General features: G+C 27.6%; 1 protein-coding gene and 1 long non-coding RNA gene across 4 annotated transcripts in view; one reads left to right on the top strand and one right to left on the bottom strand.

Moving 5' to 3' along the window:
- Window positions 1-19,042, top strand: part of LOC124418675 — a 78,931-nt gene that overhangs the window by 4,112 nt on the left and 55,777 nt on the right. Inside the window, exon 2 of the long non-coding RNA XR_006940136.1 lies at window positions 18,436-18,466. This is a non-coding gene — a long non-coding RNA (uncharacterized LOC124418675). The remainder of the gene's footprint in view (window positions 1-18,435; window positions 18,467-19,042) is intronic.
- Window positions 4,387-19,042, bottom strand: part of LOC111682828 (activating transcription factor 3) — a 50,756-nt gene continuing 36,100 nt past the window's right edge. For all 3 annotated transcript variants that reach the window (XM_046945586.1, XM_046945588.1, XM_046945587.1), the window contains 3 exons: window positions 13,998-14,537; window positions 13,795-13,884; window positions 4,387-8,234 (listed from right to left, as the gene is read on the bottom strand). In XM_046945586.1, the coding sequence (XP_046801542.1) occupies window positions 6,756-8,234; window positions 13,795-13,884; window positions 13,998-14,219 (1,791 nt within the window). In that variant the 5' untranslated portion in view covers window positions 14,220-14,537 and the 3' untranslated portion in view covers window positions 4,387-6,755. The remainder of the gene's footprint in view (window positions 8,235-13,794; window positions 13,885-13,997; window positions 14,538-19,042) is intronic.

The following is a 19,042-nucleotide window of genomic DNA, read 5'->3' as shown; positions in this document are numbered from 1 at the left end:
CTTTTTTATTTATAATTAACAAAATTATAAAGCGCCATTCCCCAGCATGAGTAATTTAAGTTTTTGTTTAGAATTGTAAAAACAACAACGTTTTTTTCAGCTTTTTGTGTATTAAATACAAAATTCGTTTTGTTTCGTTTTAATTTTTGGTTTTGTTCGTTGGTTTCGAAAACGTGATGGATTTAAATTAAATTATATAAGTAGGTAATTATTTATAAATAAAATCTATTAAATTTGTTTTTATTTTTTTTAATTTTGACTCACTTGTCAATTTATCATGTGATGTACATATTTAATTAGTGTACTTAGTATATTATTTATATGCATTTTCGGGCCATTATTTTAGAATTCGGAAATATAAAGATTTAGGAAAAAGTTATAATATAACTTTGTTCATTACGTTGTTTATCTAATCTGATTTTAGAATAGAGCTCAGTGCTCATAGTTAGGGTTTGATTAAAATCAGGCAATTGCAATGGTAAAATTGGCAAAAATGCTTTTTGAGTATCGAATTCTTCTTATTATCCAAGGGAGGACTACAGAAAGAGATTATTGTTGCCGATATATAAATATACTTTTCCCTATTTTAGCTGGAGAATTTTTTTGTTTTGTTTTCATTTGGACTTCGTTCCAACACAAATGCTTTTAACTACAAATAATGCTGCTGTGTTTATTTATTAATAAAAATAGTTTTTAGTTTTAAGTGTGATTTATAAAAAAATGCTACTAATTTAAATTCCACTTTTGTTTTTTTTTGTGAATTGTTTTTTTGGTTGACTGATAATTTTGAAAACAGATGTTTATCCCCTCGACCTTGTCAAATACATAGAAGCTCACACACACAATAAGAACCTTATTTGTACCATGTTCCCTGCTGTTCGTGGTAACTGTCCCAAAATAGTGTTTTTATCTATCAATTAGCGTATGACTTATACACAGAGGGAAAAAATAATATACGCTTTGGTACCAAATTGACATTAAAATGTTTATAATTTTTCAATAACAGCCATTGTAGACAACGGATGTGTATAAAATTTAAATTTTGGCAAAAAATTTTTACAATGCTGCCAACGTTGCGTTGTCTAAGGCTCAGTGCAATAAAAAACGAGTGAATCAAGTGTTAAGCATATCGTAAAAATACCGCCTTAAAAGGGGTATATATATTAACTTCCCCAGAAACTGTTGGGTAAAGTCACAGCCACACGCATTCATCCATCCACACATTTAAAACCTAATTTATTGCATGCACATAATTAAACATTGTTTTAATGTGGCAGTTTGTTGTATTTATTTCCATTTTTTCATGTTGTTTTTTTATACTTATTTTTATTATTTCCTTAACATCTAACTGAAACTATAAAACAATCAAAAAAATTACTCTCACAACTACAATTATTGTAGGAGTACATAAATTCTGCTCCAATAAAGCTTTGTTGCTTACCAGCAGCTCATTCTTGTTCCATTTGAAACACCCGCCAGCCGGTCCGACAAACAGATTAACTGCCAAAAAAAAACAACTCAAGACAAATTGTCGTAATTAATTTAAGTTTTTTAAGTTGATTATATATATAAAATATTTTCTTTGTTTATTTTCATTTTATTTGATATTTTCATGTATGAGTAAATACTAGTTAGTGTGTGTGTGTGTGTGACTTAGAAACTTAACTAATTCTATACTAAAATTAAAAAAATATATAAAAATATAATAATGAACAAAAAAAAAAAAAAGAAAAACAGCCGAAAGTAGTCAAGGTCATTTCAAATGACACTCATTAAAAATCATCATCATCAACAACGCCACATCCATTATTAAAAGTGGGGGAATATAATAATAATTGTTGTTATTTATTTAGTGACTTTTCAAAATAAAATTTAGTTTTCAAACATTTTGAAAAGTGTTTCCTCTGTCGTAAACAATAAATTATATTATGGCTATTCACTTAATGTCATAATTATTTTCACATATACATATGTATTTACTCTTAATCACAGACAGTTTCCTTGATATTTGTATACCCCTATTAAGTGGGGGTAAACTTATTTAAAAAAAAATTAATCACAATAACTTTAAATATCATCTAAATAATCATTTGTTATATGAGCACAATTAAACCCATGATTATTTGGTTTAAACAAGTGTAAATAATTAACAATCGCATAAACTTAACCAAAAACCATATAATATCTCATATATTATATATTATTTTTAATAACTTAAGTGCACTGCAACTCTATTTGGCATAAGTGGAAGTTGCAAATTAAACCAAGCTTGAAAGCATTGGTCAAATGGACAAGGTTATCATTATGCCATATTAAAAATTATATTTTTAAATTAAATTAAAAAAACTTAACCATTAGTTAACGAATGAATAGTAAACACTATTAGATATTCTTGGTTAAGAGAGGTTCAAAATCGAAATTATAAATATGACAATAGAACAGATTTTCATAACAAAACGGATTATTTTTAATGAAGCTTATAAGTTGACTTATCCTGAATGGAAGGGAACTTGAGAAAGTTAACCTAGGTTATGTTGTGACAGTGACAGACCCACATGGGTCGGTCCACTGATAGTTCCGTTATGATACATCATAACGTATTCTACCAGAAACTACCTATAGGTCATTACATATACGTGGAATCAAATAGAGGCGCCTGTTATGCAGTATTAGACTGCCCAAACACTCAGTTCTAATATTTGTGAAATCAGGGCAGAGACAAAGAAAATGTTTTATAGTTTAATCTTCAATGGAAGATTTAGTCTTTTATCATGTGCCAATACAGAGTCTTGTCAGCATGGCCACTCATCGTATAAAGTTCAAAAAAATCTATAGGGCCAATGTTGCTGTTGAGAAGGAGTTTAATGCTGACCAATATAAAAAGCCCCGTCAATTTTGATGTAGAGAAGGAAAGCAGTGTTGACCAACTGTTCTGAGCATACCCATAAATTTCATGTTGAATAAAGGATTTGCAACAAGAAAGTGGAGCGACAACTAATGTGTAAATATCTATTGTTTTAAGGGAACCAGTTTTTGTTAGTTCATCTGCTTCGATATTTCCAAGTACATTACAATCACCCGGTTCCTGGAGTTGTTGTAGGCATGAATTGTTCTCCATATCGTTCAGACACGCCCACAGACAACATAAATAGTGCAAAAACCCTCAAGGCAACAAGTGTTATATGTGTGTGAGAGAGAGAGGGAGGTTTGTATAGCAAGGAATCTATGAAAGGAGAAGTACGAAAGTAGGAAAGGAGCACAAAGCAAAAGCCCCTATAGCAGTTTATTTGTATTTCTTTCGGATTCGGATCTTTTCAACCAAACTATCTTGGGATCAATGTAATTTCAGATATTACATATCTTAGGAAATTTTTTTTTTTTTTTAAATTCGAAGGGTTCATGTCCACTAAAATGATTTTCTAGGCAACGAATAAAAATGCGTTTTACATAATGTAAGCATGTAAAAGAACGCTTATCGAGCTCAATCCTTTCAACCGAACCTAACATAGTACCCTCCCATTGTCCCTACAACAAAAAATTAAAAACACCATTTCAGTTTACTGTTTTTAATAATGTTAATTTGTTTTTTTGTTTATTATTCTTCATCATACATTTAATAATTAATTTGTGTCTTAAATTTTATGTTTTATTTTAATTGTTTTTATTGATTTTTGAAACAAGTTTTGTTTAAATAATTATTTCTTTTAATTTAAAGATTTTTTCCATAAATTTACACAAATCTACACATCAATTTTGGGTTTTTCACATTTTTTTTGTTGATTTTTTTATACAAATATTGCTTAAATTATAAATAAAGACCATAGAGAGTAATAATAATATTTATATTTATATATAGATTATAAAAATAAGAAAATTACAAAAGAAATAAATAATATACAGTTAGTAAGTAATTAATTAATTACATTAGTGTTTGTTTTAATATTGGTGTGTATTTGTTTTTAATATTTTTGTTTTCTTTTAATATTAGATATATTTTAAATAGGTGTCTTAAGTGTGCTTTGTTTTTAGAAAATATATGTATATTTAAAACGTTAATATTTGTTGATAAAAGTTTGTTAAACAAAATAAAAAAATTAGCGAGAAATTGTATAAAAAACAATAACAAAAAAATAAATTAACGAAAACTTAAAAATTATAAACAAAAAATAGTTATTAATATTGCAACAGTTTAACTTAATAGAAAAAAAATAAATAAATAAAAAAGGGAAAAATTATAAAAAAATAAAAGAAAATATTAATTATATATTTTTGCTCTGGTCAAAAATATCATAATACTTAAAAACAGAACATTTAATTTTTTTATTTTTTAAATATATAGAAATGTTAAGGAAACCTTTTTGTTAAATAAGTTGATTTTATTTTTTATAGGGAAAATATTTAAACAAGACTTACAAATTCACAAGAAATGAAATGTTTATTGAAAATGATTACAGTTAAATTTGATTTAACAGGTACATTGGTAGCGCAAATAGGTCCGGGTTTAGACCTTGAGTTATTCTTAAAGTGTTGATAACAATATTAATAGATTGGGTGTTTCTTATATACTAAAGATATAGTTTTGTTTTTTTTTTATTTAGTTTTAGTTTTATTTAAACATTTATTCACAAATGCGCCACTTAATTGTAATGAAAAAGATAGTTTTTCAAGGGAAACCCTATTTTTAATGCTTAATAGAATTTCCCTTAAACAAATTAAGAATGGAAATTGTAATTTGTAAGCCTTGTTTATCTATATTTAATTTAATTAATTTTATGTTTCATTAATAACATGTTCAATTTGTTTTATTTTGCTTTAATATTTTTAATAACAACAATATATATAGATTTTTTTTATTAAATACATTTAGAGTTTTTAACTTTTATTTTTTAACTTTTTTTGGATTTGTTGTAATGAGGTAATTTGATGCTTTGATTTGATTTTTATTTTGTTTTATTAATTATGTTTTTTTTAATATTTAATTGTATGTATATAAATATTTATATTTATGCATAGCAAACCTATTCTTAAAAAATAGGAAGAAGGCATTTCTTTGTCATATTTATTATATTTTAACATGTATGTTTTTTTATTTTTATTTACTGTAAACTCGTTGCAAAAAAGCTTATAAACTGCTGCAATAAAAAATATTTCTTATTTATTTATTTTTTTTACCAAAGTTTATCAAAAACTATTTTACATTTTAAAGTAAAACACTATTAGATTTCTTGTTCCTAATTAATATTGTAAAAAAATATTTATATATAAAGCACTTGGTTTTCTTGTTCTTTTTTATAAAGCATTAAATAGTTTTTGTTTTTATTAATTTTATTATTTTTAAGGACATTTATTTTATTTTAAAATATTAAGGCTTTCTGTTGATTTTTTCCAATTTGTAAAAAATGAAAATATTTTGAAGACACTTTTTGTTGAAATTTATTTAAAAAAATTTACGTTTTCTGCACAACTAACACATAATTATCATTGAAATTTTTCTTTTAATTTTTAGTTGAGAAAAGTTTTCTTATTAATAAATAAACACACCTAAAAAGAAGAGTTAATATCTGTTTTGTTTTAAATTTAAATTTAGCTTCAATAAAATATAAGAGCACATTTAGTAGTTAATTTATGAGTTGTATGTATATTAAAGTAGTTTTATAGAAATTTCCACATTTAAGGCATTTTATTTGTTATTTTTGTTTTTGTTTTTTTTTTTTTGTAATTTTTGTAATTTTACTTTGTGTTATATTTATCACTTATAATGAAATATCATTAAATTTTTAATTATATATTTAAAGCCAATTACATAGTTTATTTTTTTCATATAATTTTTACAATTAATCTCTTTTCTTTTACTTAAAGAAATAATAATAATAATTTTGTTGTTTTGTTTAAAAATAATAATTACTGTTGTAGGTTCAATTTATTTGATTCTCTTGAATTGTTTTTGCAATAAATTAAAACTTTATTATGGAATGCATTTTATTTTAATTTTTTTTAATATTTTTTTTTTATAAATTTTTAACAAATTGAGGTAGTTGAGCCTTAATAAGCTTCCAAAATTTTTCAGGTTGTAGGGTTAAACGAAAAAAGCTGCCAATTCGATTAAAAAATATATTCGAGTTACTATGGCAACCACGTTTTGTAACTTTGATACCCAAGGGATACCAAACCAAAACACAAAACAAATACAAAAAATATATAATATGAGTCTAGTAGAATAAAGGACTATTAGTTATACCAAAAATTCAGAGTTGGGAAGTATTAATTTTATCATTTAGGAAGTATTTATGTATTGATTGAAATTGTATTCGTATTTTATTTTTAAGCAAAGGTGGGTTTGTTGTTTTAAAATTTAGTTTTCTTTAAATCAACATTAAATGGAAGACAAAATTTTATTAAAATCAGTTGTTTGTTTGGGAGTTTAGAAAGGGAATGTTAAGCAAATAAAGTTGGACGTGGTTGTTTGAACATAATAATAATAAAAAACCTAAACTATGCTAGCAGCCATGTTGTTGTATCGAACTCCCTAAACCTTTTTTTTTAATAATTTTGGAAGTTTCTTTAGGCTTGTATAATCATAGCGATCTTTCTTATCTCTCTCCACACTCTCTGTTTCTTACCCATTAGCAACCAACCTTTAATAATCTCTCAAGAGTTACTTACGTTCCCCTTTTCTCACTTTGTTTTTGACCCGCAAATTAACAGAAAAAAGAAAATGTTTAATAAGTAAACTCCATGTATTCTTGTAGAGAAGCTTAGGCTAGGCAACCACCATTGGTCATAAACGCTGCTGCTACTCCGGTGTCCAAATCAACGAACTCGCCCGCTTCACCTGTAAGTTGAGCCAACAAATCGGCCTCATGCAGATAATCGTTCTTAATGGAAATTTGATCATGGAAGGAAACAATTCCGGAACCATTACCACCCATCAAGGAAGAGGTAAAATCTAAAATGTTGCCTCCTATATTAGAGTTTTGTAGTAAAGTGGGTCCGCCGTGATTATGATTGACTGGTTGGTGGACATTTACTGCATGCTTGATATCAACAAAACTATCACAGTTGCTCTCAAATAAAAATCGTTCAGCCGATTGGGCGGTAGTGTAGGGGCTCTGGGAATCGACCAGTTCATTTTTAACAAATTCGGTGGCGGTGGTGGGTGTAGAGACACAAGACATGGGACTGGCAACACTGGCTAATAGAGCACTATTATCGCCTCCATTGCTGCCAATGGGCGTGCTGCAGGTGGTGGGTGTATGAGCCAAAGTCAAACCTAAACCACTGGAGTCGCAATTTGGAATGTAATCGGACATGCTGTGGCCCATAAGGCTGGAAGCGGAGTTGCTGATGACTGTCTGGTGGGCGGTGGGTGTGTTAGTAGTAGTGAGGTGTGTGGGAGTGTGCATGGCTGTTATGCACAGACTTGTACTGTCCTGAGAGGGTGAATTTAAATAACCCAACTCCTGAGGCGTGGGTGAAGGCTTACAGTAACCATTGGGCAGTTGGCTAGTGTGATGGTTTAGCGTTGAAGTTTGTGTTAAGCTGGGAAGTTGAGATACAATTGAAACTTGATTTGTAAGAGCGGCAGAGACTGCGGCAGCAGCCTTGAAACCATTGCTGCGTGAAAATTTGATAGTAGACATCGGTGGGATTACGGTGCGCTGTGTGGGAGTCTGTGAGCTGGAGTTAGACGTAATTGTGGAACCATTGTTATTGATATTAGCAGGTGAATTTATTGAGGAATTGCAAGAATTGTCATCCAAATTCAAATCGGCCAAATATTTATAAGCTGGTGATTGTAGTAGTTTTGAGGGTAAATTTAAGCCTTCATGATGAACGCAAGCCGGCTCATGAGCCTGAAGCATTTCCAAAAGTTTACGCCTTTCGCTTTCTAAAATACGCACTTGATTCTTAAGGTCAACATTTTGTGTGTCCAACTGATCGGCTTCTTTAATCAAATTCTGTGTTCGTTCACGTTTCTTCATGCGACACTTGGTGGCAGCGATCTTATTGCGTTCTCTGCGACGTCGACGCCGGTCTTCATCTTCAGGTGTCAAACCTTTGGGCAAAGTGGCCTTCAAATCACTGTCGTCATCTGTGGTCTCATCGAACTCATCATTGGGTCGCGAGCATTTAGACATGGGTTGCTCAGAACCGGAACTGGAGTCACAGGTAGACAACTTGCGTTTACTTTGTATGGACAATTTGAGACCAGCTTTAATCAGTTGTGAACAAGTCTGCAATGATAGTTAACAGAAAAGAGGGAATAAATACACATTTCATTCTAAAGTTTACTTAATTTTTATTTGCTTAGTGCACTTATTTATTTAACCTTGACTGTTGGTTAATACTGATCATGTGAATATTATACATAACAAATGATAATAAAGCTGTTAATGACTTTGTAGTGGTTAAAAGTACACTTTACTAACGCAGTTCAATATAGACAAGTCAGTCACTCAATCAGTTAGCACAATTTGCTTTAAAATCTATTTTTTTTTGTAATTAAATTTATTTAGTATGTTGTTTATGACTTTTTTGTTTTCATTATAAAGTTCAATGAGATTTGTTTATAGAGACAACAAAATGTGGCAACATTTGCCAATATTTGGGAGGCTTGATGGCAAACTTAAAACAAATCCTGCAAATGTTTAAGGTTAAACATTTTAGTTTTAAAACTAAATACTGTCTCTAGAATTGTAATTTTGTTTGAAATTACGACCCTGAATGGGTTTTAAGAAAACGAACTTAAAAACAAAATTGACTGACGCCTGTTAAACGAACATGTTGTATTTTGTTTAAGCTTAAATTGTTAAAAGCTTAACTGCGTCTTAAATCTGACATGTCTCCGAAAAAACTCGTCTGTCACCAATAACCAAATCCGTAAAATGTAAGATTTTGTATAAAGTTTTTTCTGTTTAAAATTAAGTGATTTACACTCAACAAACATGGTTGGTAATAAATTGGAGTCAAAGGAGATTTGTAGTTTCAATTGTAAGAAAATTAGTTTTAAGTTAAAATTAATGGGAATAAAATGTATAATTTTTCGAGTGTAAGTTGACTGCAAAACATTTAAGTATTTATTTTGGTTAACTGTGTTTAACAAAATGGCCAAAAACGGTAACTTGGTCAAAATGTTTAGGCATCACAGTTTTTGGGCTGTATAAACAGCGTGTGTGAGTGATTTTGAAATAATTTACACTTAAAAGTACGTTGCAACAACTGTGTTTGTATTTTAAAAGTCAAAAAGATACAAATCGATCGATCGATATGTTTGCAATGATAATATCTTTAAATAAAAAGTTTAAATTCTCACGATTATATTGAAATGATTGCGTCCATAAAAAAGTCATAATTTAAACAGCAAAAATTTAAAACATTTCAAAACGTACTACAACTCTAAACATGTCTTAAGTTTGTTTTTCAAAACATAAATTGGGTGATTTGTAGTGTATTTTCAGTTCGGTTTTTTTATTTTTGATACAACTTGCATCAAATAACATGGTTGATAATCTCTCGAAAAGAGACACTCCCTAAATATGACATTAATATATAAAAAACCCTTTTTTGTTGGTTTTGCTTTAGCTTTGGCGTGCCTCTAGTGTCACTTGAAATATAAAATAATATAAATTTATGGCCAGACACAGAGACAAAGCACACATATTTACAATTGCAAAAAAAAAAGATTTTTGCCAATTTAGTGGCCTACAAAAGCAGTAACAAAAACAATCCGCACAAAAATAAAAATGTTGTTAAATCATTTCGAAAAATCTTGATCACGCATACGATTCGATGGAAATGTAAACAATTCCATAATAATAATAACAAGCAGCACCAGTACGTTGTCAAGTGTGACCTACATTTAATAAAAATCACTCTGTGGTTTTTCTCACTCACTCATTTACTCGCTTGCTAGCACGTTGCACACACCACAATACTTAATCATTCTGATGTGGCAACTGCTGCATTAAAAGGTGGGTGGAAGTAGCAGTTTCGCTTGTAAAGTGAGAGTGAGTGCAATGTGCTGCTTACACCTTATACGGAAATGTCTTTTGATGACTGACAGTCAACCTATTCCAACAACCAACAAAATCAAGTCATTTCAACTGCTGCAGTTAACATTGTTATTGTTGTTCGTAGTTAAGATTTATGCAGTTTATTGATTGCAATGATCGGTCCGACCATATGGTTAAATCGATTATTGTTTTCTTTTCCAAAAAAACGCAAATATACTTTGTTTTATTGTATTTTTTGTGGTTTTTTAAATTGAAAAATAAAATAAATTCAATGTTATTTACACAAACCATAATTTTGATTTTAAACGTTACTTTTTTGGGATTTGGGGTCTTTTTTTATATTGAAGTGCGTATCACAGACTGGCACATACAAGTTTCAATAGGTTGTTATTGAGTGCATAAATAAAATTAATTGTCTTAACAACAAATAAGAGGCAGACATCTAGTCTGTTTACAGAATAAATGGTTGAATGGAATAAATTCATATTGTAATTGAATGTTTAATGGCAGCACTGATTGCAGTGGCGGCGTCGGTGTTGGTGCTGCTGGTGTTTTTTTTTTACAAACGTGACAAGTTGTTTATTGAAATGACCTTTTTCGTTTTAGAAATCAAGACCTATTTTCCCTTTTTATTTAATAAATATTTTCTTTATATTTTATTGTCAATATTATTTTTTATTATCGATTTTATTTTGCCCTCCTAACAATAACACCACTTTTTATTTTATTTGAATTATGGCCACCATATGGTGCAAGTTGTTTTATTGTTATTTTAATGTTGATATGTCAACAATTTTATTTTATTTTAACAATTATGCAACGAAAACTTTATAGCCAAGAAAATAATGTGCGTGATTCATGGCGAAAAAAGAGAAATTTTTACAAATTATTACAAATCCTGTGGCCATAAATTCACAACGACAAATCATTTTATTCATTTTGAAGAAAAATAAAAGTGATGTTAATGTAAAAATTAAGGCAAATGGGCAAAGCGACAAAATTTTGTCTTCTGAGCAAAATACTTAATCACTTTAATGTAAAGCACTATAAACAATTTTTTGAATTTGAAGCTATGAATACACGGTAGTTAAATCTTATAGTATTGTCAGAAAAATGTTCAGATAATATCTAACCACGGTGTCAACTAACAATTTTTGTCTTACGAGATTGTCAGATATGCTTTTTTGACGTTTTAAAGAAAAATTTTAAATACACATGATTTTTAGACATTTTCTGAACTTACTGCCAACGTTGTAAGATCTGACAACTGGTTGTTGTCCCTTTATATTTGCAGTTATTTTGGCCAAACTGCATATTTGTGATGTTTTTAAAAAATGTTTATTTTTCATATACAGTTCTCATGTTAATTGCACACTCTCTGCTTTATGGGTGCTAAAATTTATTTGACATAAAAAATATATATGTTTTTGCATTATAATTATTTTTGATTTTCTGTTTACAAATGTGTACAATATTATTTATTTATTTTGTTCATATTAAACAGCAGCTATGGCAATTATTATCATCAAGATAGTGTTAATTGCTTGTATAAATATTGACTCTGTAGTGCGGAAACATCCAGCCAAAATGGCAACAAAAAATATATAATTTTTATTTTTAATTTAAAATTTGTAAGGTATTTACTCATAAACATAAGACTATCTGTATGTAGGTTTTTTTTTATAAATTTACATATTAATTAAAAACCCTGCAGTTATAAGTTTGAATATCACTTTTATATCATTAAAACCACTCTTTAATAACCTTGTAAGTAGCTAGGAGTGTAAGTAGTTACTCAAGTCTTAAGACTTGCAGGTTTTCTTTAATTTTAAGATAATGCCATAAATAAAGTACAATAAAAATGTGAAAAATTTCCAAAGAATTAAAATGCAAAGGGGCACATTGTTATTTAAGTAAAACTGTGAAATTCCCTAATGAATCATTCTTTACACATTCAATTGTTATAATTGTAATAAGTAGAGTTGCATTGAAATTAGTAAAATAAACATTTTAAGTTATTTTTATTTTTATTTTTAATATATAATTATTACTAAAAATTTCTCACCCACTCTAGTAAATATTGTTTTAGTTTTTCTTTACAATCTAAATATGTCTGTTCAGATGGGTTAAAGGAAATGGGAACAATTATTAGGAAATGGGAACAATTATTTTCTACTTAAAAGTTTAAAAACATTAAAAATCAATTTTCTTATTAAATACATTATAATTTTTACTGTGAGAATTGAAGCATAAGTCCATAATCGATTATACGATTAGATGTTCAAGAACAAACAAAAAACGTATCAGATTATTAAGTTTATTTAAATCATTAAAAAAAGAAGTGAATCATTAAAAAAAGAAGTGTCGAAATAATCGTTTAATATATAAAGTTCTAAATGCAAATTCATTTTTTTATTGAAATTCATCTTAGACTTTGTAGCTACACATTGTCAGATCTTACAACGGTGGCACAAATAACCTACCGTTGAACTAACAGTTAGATAAATGCTTTCTATTGCAATAAAAAGCTTTCTATGGAGATAAAATAAGATCTGACAACTTTTGCCAAACCACAATTTGGCAAAAGTGTAAATTAAAACTTTTTGTTGATAGATAAACTTACTGTCTGACAATGAAATTATAAGGTTTTCTTACAATTGTCTGAACTGATAATTTACATAATGACACCAAATTTGTAAGGTTTGACAACTGTCAATACATAGCTTAACTTTCTTTATATAATTTTTCTATTTCAGAACGATTAGTTTAAACTTGAGTATCTTGAGGCTGGCTAAATATATCTCTAATTTGGACTTGGCCGATATCTTTGATTGCAAAAAGTTCAGTTAATTGATTTTTCAAAAAAGCTAATCATTTCAAAAACGTTCATGAAATATTTTCTACATAAAATCAATTTTCATTTCTCGAAAAAAAATCAATATTAATTAAAATCATTAATTTATGACACTTGCAATTTATTTTATATTCGTTTGAATTTTTTCTAGAGATTAGCAAGAAATGTTTTTCATTCTCTTGCTCTACTCTCATTCTAGCTCCAATTCTTTTTCTTTTTGATTTGCACAAATGTTTAAAGAATCATTAGAATTTTAAGTGAGTGTGATGCGCCACTCGAGAATAGAAAAATGGCTGCTGGCAGGCAGCATCATCATTAAGGCCAATGTCGTTGTATTTAAATTATCATTTGATGTTTTTATTACTTTTTAGTTGGTGTTGTTGTTTTTGTTATTATATTTATAATAATTTTCTATCTAGTATTTTTGTTACTTTTGTTTGTAGTGCGGTTTAGTGCATGATGCACGCATTTAGCTGTCAAATCTATTCCATTTTACAATTTCAATTTGTTTTTATTTTTTTTTTTGACATTTAATTTTTTCGCGAGTATTTTTTTTTTGTATTTAAGAAAACAACAAAAAATGTATTTAAATTTTAAATAAAAGCGAAAATTGCCTTCACGCCAACTAAAAGTCAACTCAGGCCAGGCCGCGTGTGGGCGCATTTGGCAAGCATCTCCAATTAAATGCCAGCCAAGCAGCCAGCAGCAAATACGCTTTATTTTTTTGTCTTTTTTGTGAATGAATAATTTTTTATTTGCTTATATTTAATACATTTTACACTTTTTAGATCAATAAAAAAACAACAAAAAATTATGAGTAATAACTTTTTTGTTTGTTATTGTTTTTGGATGTTAAAATGGAAAATTTATAGGTGTTAGTATGACACAGGAGAGGGTGTGGGGAAGATAGAAGGAGTGAAAACCTACCTGTTGTACACTGGGTGTAGTATTTGTGCCAGCAGGTGAATCCAAAGGGGTAGAAGAACTACTTGAATGACTGCTATCCTGGGAGGTATTCTAGAAATAAAAAGAATTAAAAAAAAACAAAACAAATTAACAAATAAACAAAATTAATTAAGGCTGTTTATGAGAATGAGATGGCAATGTTTGTGTATGTTTACTTTACCCACCTGTGTATTTGCATTGAAATTGCGCACTGTCACTGAGGCTGGTGTTGTAGCTGTCGAGTTGTTGTTGCTGCAGTTAATGTTGTTAGAAAAATTATAATTATCCAGGGGATTTGTCATGGCAATTAGAGAATTGAGAATTTCGGGTGTATTAGGCTTAGAGCATAAACCGCCAGAGCCCTCCACACCCAATAACGAAGAAGGTGGTATATTTAAATTAAACATGTTGCTGCTTATTAAAATATTTAACACGATTTTTACTTTAAATTAATTATTATTATTATTAAAAAACACAAAATACAAAAAAATAACTAAAACTAAAACACTTATTAATTAAAATCACAGTTAAAGGCCTTCGTTACAGGTTGTCACCAAAAAAGTTTACTTTTTTTAGGTTTTTTGTTAAAGTGTCTATTTTTTGTTAAATTTCTTTTATTTAAACACTTATTTGTTTGATTGTTGCTGTTTGTTTATAACAATAGTTCATTTGTAAAATTCTTAAGTAATGTTGCTGGAATTCCATTACAAAGTTTCAACAGTCAACTGCAAAGAAAAAAAAGAAAGAAAAATGAAAAAATATTAATTTAATTGAATAAAGTGTGTAAAGTTATGTTTAAAATGTTCTTGAAAAATAATTGAAATTTATGTGATAAATTTGTTAATTATAAAGGAACAGAAAAAAAACAATTTAATCAAATCAATTAAGCAATTATTTGAAATACTAACAAAGTTATTTTATATTTTTTTTATCAACTAGAGGTACTTTAAATTAAATATACATTTTAACTAAATGGATAAATTGTTTTTATATATATGTATATATACCGATGTATATAAGTATAATAAAGGAAAATATAAGTACATACATATACATAATAAGGTGTGGTATTCTATTTTATTAGTTTACCCTTATAATACAAGGCGTTTTTAGTTTTTTTTTTGTAGACTAAAACCAGCAAAAGTTACTTAAAAAATTCTCTACAAAAAACACTCTGAAATGCTTAAATGAAAGAATGAGGAACGTATGTTTGAAGAAAAAAAATGAAAACAATTTTGAACATGTTTTTCTCAAGTAGTTCCATACGGGAACAATAAAAGCTCATAAATCATAATATTTTTTGACTTTTCTGTAGAGGTCTGCTTAAGAAGGCAGCAGCAAAAAATAAACTTTAAATGGAACACTAAATAACAATGTAGAAAAGCAAAAAAAAACTACACAAAAATACTTTAATAGAATTAGAAAGACTTTACTTAACGTTCTGATAGTAGAAGAGAAAGAACCACAAGTCGAAAAGAAAAAAACCATATGGGTTTGTTGTGTGGTTAATGCTTTATTTCTTTAACAACAAGAAAAAAAAACAATAAGAATATCTATATAATTCATACACAAAATTTAAAACCAACGAAAAATAACCATAAAAAAACGTTCCCAAAAATATATAAAGCTAATTTTAAATAACAAAATTTAAATGTTTTTTACACATTGTTTTTAAAAAAATACTAGACATAGTGTTTTAATTAGTTAAACACATTTGGCATTTCATTTAAAAAATGTTTAAAAGCTTTTCGAAAAAGAAAAGAGTCCAAGAATTTACTTAACGAAATGAAATTAAGTGTCATAAATGTCAGGGACAATGGCGTGCATATATACATAAATATGAAATGAAGTATTTACTTTGGAGGAATATTAGCTAAACTACAGATCTGGAAGTTATATTTTGAAATCAATTAAATATATTATTCAATACGTTACTGGATATAAATTTCCTGTATTTTCTTTAAAGTTTATATAATTGTGTTTTTCTTTCGTTTTTTTTTTCTTTAGCAATTTTCTTCTTTTCTAATTTGTATTTATTTATTCAGCCATTACTTCTTCTAATTATAAATGTTAAAAAAAAGTTTATTTCTCTTTTACTATTATTCATACAATTTTAATTAAATTCTTTTATCACCCCATTTTTCAAAGACTGTATTGCTTTCCAGGCACAACTACGACTGCTATTGTGTATTAAATCTTTTGTCAATTTAATTTCATCCAACCAACCAACCTCTATCTTTTTGCTATTAATTTTCTTATGATTTTCTAATTAATGTCATTGATACCACTGAGTAACTAAAAACAACAACAATAAAGTTTATAACAATCTTCTTCGCACCACCCTTTTTTCTTTAATGAGAGTTAAATATTGTTACTCATTTACTGCTAATACACTTAAGACTCCTTTTACGGTATTGCCTAATGGGGATGAGAAAACTAGTTTGTTGCAATTATGTTTCGGTGGTAATGATTATATAAAGTAATGCATTACAGCCCAATTAGTTATAGCATGTATTGTTTTTTTAATTACAAGTAAATGCTAATTATTATATTCTTATTAGTCTCTAATTAGTTTGTTGCAATTATGCTTTGGAAATAACATGTAATGGTAATTTGTTTTTCAATTTTAATTGAAGCATTACAGTAATTAATTACATATTACTGTTAATCGTTTTTTTTAAATACAATTACATGTCAATGATAAAGCTGACTTTCTAATTATTTTCCTTGCCAATTGTAATTGATAAATATTAATTACAATTACAAGTAATTATTATTAAAACATAATGATTTACAATTATAAAGTAATGACAAGTGTAATTTGTCATTTCCATTATAGCATTTCTTCTATTTAATTGACGGGTATAGCGAGTATTAGGTTTAATAAGATTGTTTAAAAGAAGTCACACATGTTTAGTTCCATAGATATAAATACTTTTTTAATTAAACTTTTCTGTTTTTAGCAAGAAGATAGAAGCAATTTTTTTCTTGTCGACCATGACGAACACGTTTTTGATGATGATGATGGTGGTAAATTTTTATACATTTAAGTTTATTTGTTTATTACGATTCATCAATAAAGAATTTATTATTTTTTTACTTGTTTATTTTCATAGACTTTTTGTAAGAAAGTCTCTTTCAACAGATAATTGAATTTGTGTTCCCTTATTTCATTCATCCAATTTATTCATTAGTATGCATTTATTATGTTTAAATAAATTGTCATAAATTTTATAGTCTTAAACAAAAACTTTCTTTATTGTATTATAAATATTTTGCCAAAAATGTCCTTATTTTGTATTGCTCTGTGTATGTGTGTTGAGTGTGGATTAGGCATTTTGTAGTAGATATTTATAATTTGATTAAGTATATACGATTTCATATCGGTACTCATATGAATGTATCCCCCCACCACCATTTAAGTATTTGCCGTTTATGCGATTTTTTTCTTTTTGTATTTATGCGTGAATGTTTTATGAAATTTCATCACGTTTGTGGGAAGTTGTAAACATAAATACACATTTTTCAGCGGTTTATTACAAAGTTATAGATTTGTGTTAAAATCGTGTTGAACGTTTGGAAAATATAAAATTTTTTCTGTCTCATTTTCTGTGTAGATTAAATAATAAAAAACATCTGCTTTAATAGGTATAAACTTTAATTTCAACCCCCAGTTAAGCAGTCCTTTTAAAAAAAGTCTTAATTAAGGCTAGAAATGTTTAAAATTTAGAACTAATGACCAAAACAGCTGTTTTAAATTCAAATTAGATGCAAAATTAATTCAACACCCTCTTATAGGATAGGAAAACTTTGCTGCCAACAGCAAGTTCTCACAGTAAATAATTTTTGTCTAAAAAAAACATTATGTATTTATGTGTTTTACAATAAAGCAGAATATTACTGAAATATTTCACAAAAAAAAAATATTCTATCTTAAGAATGCAAAATATTATTTATTTTCTTGTGTATTCTTCTCTCTACATGTAAATCATGCTGTTATTTTACACATAAATATAGGTCACAGACAGCACGTCTGCATTTTACTTATTTACACTAACTAACTCAACTCGATGATGATGATGACAGAGTACTACTGAGCGCTGCACAAAATTTATTCTTGTTTTTTTTAGGGTGTATGTCGGTTACACATTATATAATGTTGAAAACAGAAACAGAAGGGATTTCATTTAACACCATATTTATTTTTTATTTCTTTTTATTATTACAGTAGTAAAATTTTCTCACATTTTACATTAAAAAACAAACAACTGGGGAATTTTTATGTTTTTTTTCTCTTTTGCCATGAGTGCACATTGACACGCGTTTATCATTTATAGAACACATTAATTTTGACAGACAATAAGGAACTTATAATTTGAAACAACAAACAAACAATTGACATTGCTTCCCTTTTTGAGTGTTTTTTTTTTAATTTAAAAATGAGCAACAATTTAAAAACTTTAAGACAAGTTTTACAGGGTTTTTAAAATTGTATTTATTTTAGTAAAACAACGCAAATCTTTTGAATGTTTGTATTATATACCCAATATTTATCTAATTGTTTACATTATATGTTTCCAAGAGATTTTCATTTTACTAATCTATTTTTTTTATTTTTTATAGGTTTGCCACAAGTTTTTGCAAACTTTGTGCGGTAAGTTAAAAATTTTCTTTTGAAATTTTGATTTTTAAAAAATATTGCAAAATATGTGAATGTTTGTTTTGCGACATCTTGTAAACAATCGATAAATTGTAAACATTTAAAGCTGATTTTGAAATAAAAATATTTTCATAACGTACAAATTTTTAACAAATTTAGTTAGGACTGCATTTAGCCCTAAAAAGCTTATTTTTTTACAACATATATTTTCTATAATTTGTGCATTAATAATTTCCAATAAATTACTAGATTATTAAACAATTTACCATGTCTAGTGAAAATGTGTTTGTAATCTTTTTAAGTGTCACAAGTGAATTAAATGTTAAAATTAATTAGATTTTCATAAAAAGCTTAAGCATTTTTCATATGATACTTTAAGCTGTAAAGTAGACGACAATATAACTATAACTATAGAGGATTCAACTTGTGTGTGAATGTCAGATAATAGTAATGAGTAGTAGAACTATAGTAAAAATAAAAAAAAAAATACTTTACTTTTGTATAGTTTTGATTTACTGTATAATGGGGTCTCAAATGATAAGCAAACGATTTGATCAACAGAAAATAAAA

This window comes from Lucilia cuprina, chromosome 3 (assembly GCF_022045245.1).
Source record: "Lucilia cuprina isolate Lc7/37 chromosome 3, ASM2204524v1, whole genome shotgun sequence".
NCBI classification, from domain to species: Eukaryota; Metazoa; Arthropoda; class Insecta; order Diptera; family Calliphoridae; genus Lucilia; species Lucilia cuprina.
The sequence above is the reverse complement of the archived record's forward strand: the minus strand, read 5'-3'. Positions and strand labels throughout refer to the sequence as shown.